Consider the following 4,307-nt stretch of genomic DNA (forward strand, 5'->3'; position numbering starts at 1 on the left):
GACAGACTCAACTCAATCTCTCGTTTATGATATTCTACAAATGAATGTGCAGCACACAGGTCGCCTCATGTTTCAGTTGGTGCGATATTCGAGATATCACAGTATATTTTTTCAAAAAGGAAACTACTCACAAGGTTGCTAAAAACTCTTCGACAATTAGTAGTTTGACAATCATAGTTCAAGTGTATACAGCGCTGTACCCCTTCAGTAGCCAGCCCACATTCAGAAGCTTTTTGCCTGGCTTTGGTCCGTATAAGACTTTCCAAGTAGAAAGCAAACAGTGACACCTGACCACCACATTCGTGGTAGGATGACACTTTATCAGTGAAGACGACCCATTACTCTGCAGGAGGTAATAATCTCGGAGAATCAACTGTTTCATCGTGGCTGGATGATGTAACGGGATCGATCTGGTGCGCCGTTTACCGCAGGGTGACGCAGCCACTAATTCCCGTCATCCGTCAGTCATCAGCAGATTCTTCGTGGAATTGTTGAACAAATTACGAATAACACTTGAGTACTCCGTAGTAGTCACAATTTCCGACGACTTTCGACATATGGGCTAAACCGACAAGTCAAGTTAAAGACCACTTATGTTCACAAGTTGTCTTTCAAGATTATGCTAGCGAAAATCAACCGTGACCGCTTTCTGGAGTGTCTAAAACGACCAGCCCTTGCTTACAACCTGCAGAATATCGTATCTTAATTGAAGTCAACTCGGATTTTTAAATTTATAAACAGACTCGGCATTTCCGGTCCTTGGGATCTCACAACGTTTCCGAATGACCTTGTCCGCGAGCCAAACCCAACGGTGCAAACAACCTCGGAGAATTTGGTTATACTACCTCTTCGGATGTACTATTTTGAATGGATCGCCTATTTAATCACGCCGGATGGCGAACGTTGTGGTGTACGACCTACTTTACGGAGGTCTTTGTTAGGAGTAGGTGTTTGCGAAAGATCGGGTCACTCGATAGGTCAAAGTGTTTTGTCTTCGTGTTGAACAGGTGATGAATGAGCGATGGCCTCGCGGAAAATAAGAAGTTGCAGAACCAGTGCTTCAGATGTACGGTTTTCAACTGACCGTGGTACAACGAACGCCTCGAAGTAACTCATGATCAACCTATCGACCTTGTTTCGANATTGAGTTGCCGTTTTGAAATTGACCAACTTGCTTACTGGGAAGTATAGACAGTTAGAACTTTGTGAATTTCTCAACGTGCACGAACGTGTCGCATGGTCAAGAATTGGTTTTTGGTTTGGTAGATGTTTGCGAACATGCTGTGCGAAATATCGTCGCATTAATTTGAGTGAAAACCGTTTAAGAACAATTCTCAAACTCCCTTTCCCCTCGTGTAAGGAACACCACCCGGAAACATCTAAACTGCGTCTTACTTCGAGGTACTCCTACCTTGGAGTTTCGACTCAAAACGAGGGTGGAATGAAACGAAGCCGCGGAAAATTTGCCTCCTAACTACTTTCAGGTTACACTTGAATTTTATGGGCGGGTGGGATGTTTGAATGAATAATTTGTCAAAATCCAAAAAAATACTGCATGATTAAGCAAGTTCTTGCACAAAACACTGTCTGTTTATTCCATCGATCCTTGAGGGCACGTTTCTCTCCATGAACCATCTTCCATCGCGATGATGACTACTCACTCCATTATTTGCTCATGGATGGCCGACATCGATTAGCAAGGTTTCCCGTCGCTCCTTGAACTCTAGCATAACTGTGCAACCTTTTGGTGCAGAGTGATAGTAACTCAGACCACAACGCAAGCGACATCACAAATTAACCAATAAATTCACGAAACGCTGTTTCCAAATCGGCCAATCACGCTAAGAGATAACGGATAGTCTTCGAATTGTATGTAAACGCGCGCAGTCAAAGAGGAGGTACCCACTCAACTGCGTACAGTTTCGAAACGTTCGCAAATCAATTGCCAAGTTCGGCGAACAGCTCAACATCTGCCTGATCAACAACCAACAGGACTCAGTCTATTCGGGTGTATCTGATGTATCTGAGTTTCTTATTCACGATGCAAATACTTGAGAATCGCGAGGACCGTGATTCCCTAGTAGGAGGAACGTTCTATACTAGCTTATCTTCACAATCCACTTAGTTATTGAAACCAAAAATCCTTTTCACTTCAGCTTCACTAGTAGTTGCTTCCCTACGCTGTACAGTGAAAGGAAGAAGGCCTTCGCTGCGGAGTTATTTATTTGGAAACGCCAACTGACCGATTACGGACCATTGAACAAGGCAGAAAAACTCTAATCTGCATCTTGGTTGTAAAAACTGGACACAGATCTTCTCCCGAACGAGTCTTCCTAGAGATTAATTGCCTCCAATCATTCATCGGTCAAATAAAAGCAAATGTTACAAAGTGGCCCCGCGAATTACGCAACAGAATTCCATTTTTCAATCGACGCAAAGCGAAATNAATTCCAAGAACAGCACATACTACTCGCGTGCCTCCCCATCAGTAGTATCACCGTTACACCAGGTGTTGCCGGTAGGAAGCAGTTATTCCACAGAGTTCGACGTGGAGCGTGCCATCAACTGGAACTTCTTTTTGAACTGATGGCTACTTTCCTGTAATATTTTCACCCATACGGTGATTCAGGGGGAGAACGGCCCGCCCACATGACCGAATTTTAACCAATCAGGACACGCTGCACAGAATAGTACTTAATGTGTACACAGTTTTTGAAGTTGAGCGTGCCATTTTTTATACAATCTGCCCTTGTTGGTTGTAATCGGGCCGCCGAGCTGTTAAAACAACGGGTTGGCTCACAGTTCAGTGGAAGTGAACCGTTTCATCGCACTCTTTACACCACAGAGACCAAAAAGGCTTTACGCGAACATAGATTTTCTGTGAGAGTTCTTGATCCAAAAATTCCCAAGTCCCTTTTGATCAAAGCTATCAGGCTCGTAGGCTCTATCACGGGAAAGGTGGTCCTTTTGAAAGACAAATAAAGGATTATTATGGTCGTTTATTTTAAAAATAAAGCTATCTTTTATTTTTGTCCATTTCTGAGTGTCTGATTGTCGACTGGCAAGCATCACGTAGACTGCCGTGCAACAATCCATTTGATCTAAACACACATGTAGGAATTTGTTATCAAATAGTGCCGAGATTTTAAGTTGTCGTGAAGCGCACTCAGACTATACACATTTCGTGGCTTTTTGGCACTCATCTTCAGTGCGTAGCTCTGGTATCCTAGCTATCATTTTCACACCAGACGTGCCACAAGTACTGATCAACATTTTGAGAACATTCCGCTTTTACTATATTTGTCTTTCAATATTCCCTCCACCCTTTATGTTGATCGACTGCGATTGGCTGTCATGTGACTAATGTGTTTGCTACTAGCATTTTATTAGTAGCGAGAATATTTACCAAAGTTCATTGTTTGGCTCAGCTGCCTGGGTCCAAATGTGGAAGCTGAAGCACATTATCAGGTTTGAGTGTCTCATCGAATTCCATTCATCGAAGATTAAGAGAACATTCCAGGGCGAACACCTATTGTCTCGTTTTCTGTCGTGATATTCCACTGCGTAGGCTTCAAAGGCCGTCAACCAATTGGAGCTTGCAGGATTTTCGAAATGTTGAGAATATTGACGTCACAATAAGTGTTCACAATTTTTACTCTTTCTGTTTGTTCTCACAGGAAGCTCCTGAATATTTGGCCAAAGAACAGTTGATTCCTAATATTGAACCGCACGTGGCTGCTTGGCCTTTTATCAGTAAGTTTTTTCCCGTTTCCGAAAACAAACCATTTAGGGGTGTACAAACATTAAGCTGTAGTAGAGATTCAAACGAAAGATTCAGGTGAAATCCATTTTTGACACTATGTTAATTTGCCAGTAAGTATTTATCGCGACGTACGTACAATTTGGTAGATGGTTGGCAGAGATTGGGTGACCAGTTCCAAGAAGGACAAAACCGGTGTTGGTCGGTGTAGAGTTTTCACTGAAAACCATCGTTCACGCTTCAGAAGCACCTGTCTCACACCGCATGTCCGAAACGCACAATGGGGGGCCGCGTGGTTGGGACAAGATGAGCTTGGTGAGCCAGTTGGCAGGGAACGTTGGTTGGGATATTTCCACTATGGTGGGGTGTTTTATCACGCTTGGTGTTTTTATCACCTAGCATGGGCTTTCCAGTTTAGGCTGGTTGTAAACATGTTAGTACTTTCTCGCAAGGTACTTCTCACAAGTACTTTCTCACAAAAGTACTACTCACAAGGTTGCTGAAAACTCTTCGACAGCCCACGACCGGTTTCGCCCTTCCACTTCGG

The 4,307-nt window shown here is 43.4% G+C and overlaps 2 protein-coding genes across 2 annotated transcripts in view; one reads left to right on the forward strand and one right to left on the reverse strand.

Annotated features, from left to right (window-relative positions):
* The window catches only part of T265_13549 (hypothetical protein), a gene marked incomplete at both ends in the record, with an annotated part of 81,156 nt that overhangs the window by 36,242 nt on the left and 40,607 nt on the right, over window positions 1-4,307 (forward strand). Inside the window, one exon of the mRNA XM_009169432.1 lies at window positions 3,678-3,753. Within this exon, the coding sequence (XP_009167696.1) occupies window positions 3,678-3,753 (76 nt within the window). The remainder of the gene's footprint in view (window positions 1-3,677; window positions 3,754-4,307) is intronic.
* Window positions 1-4,307, reverse strand: part of T265_04613 (hypothetical protein) — a gene marked incomplete at both ends in the record, with an annotated part of 11,717 nt that overhangs the window by 6,692 nt on the left and 718 nt on the right. The window lies entirely within an intron of this gene.

This window comes from Opisthorchis viverrini (genome assembly GCF_000715545.1).
Source record: "Opisthorchis viverrini unplaced genomic scaffold opera_v5_78, whole genome shotgun sequence".
Classification (NCBI taxonomy): Eukaryota; Metazoa; Platyhelminthes; class Trematoda; order Opisthorchiida; family Opisthorchiidae; genus Opisthorchis; species Opisthorchis viverrini.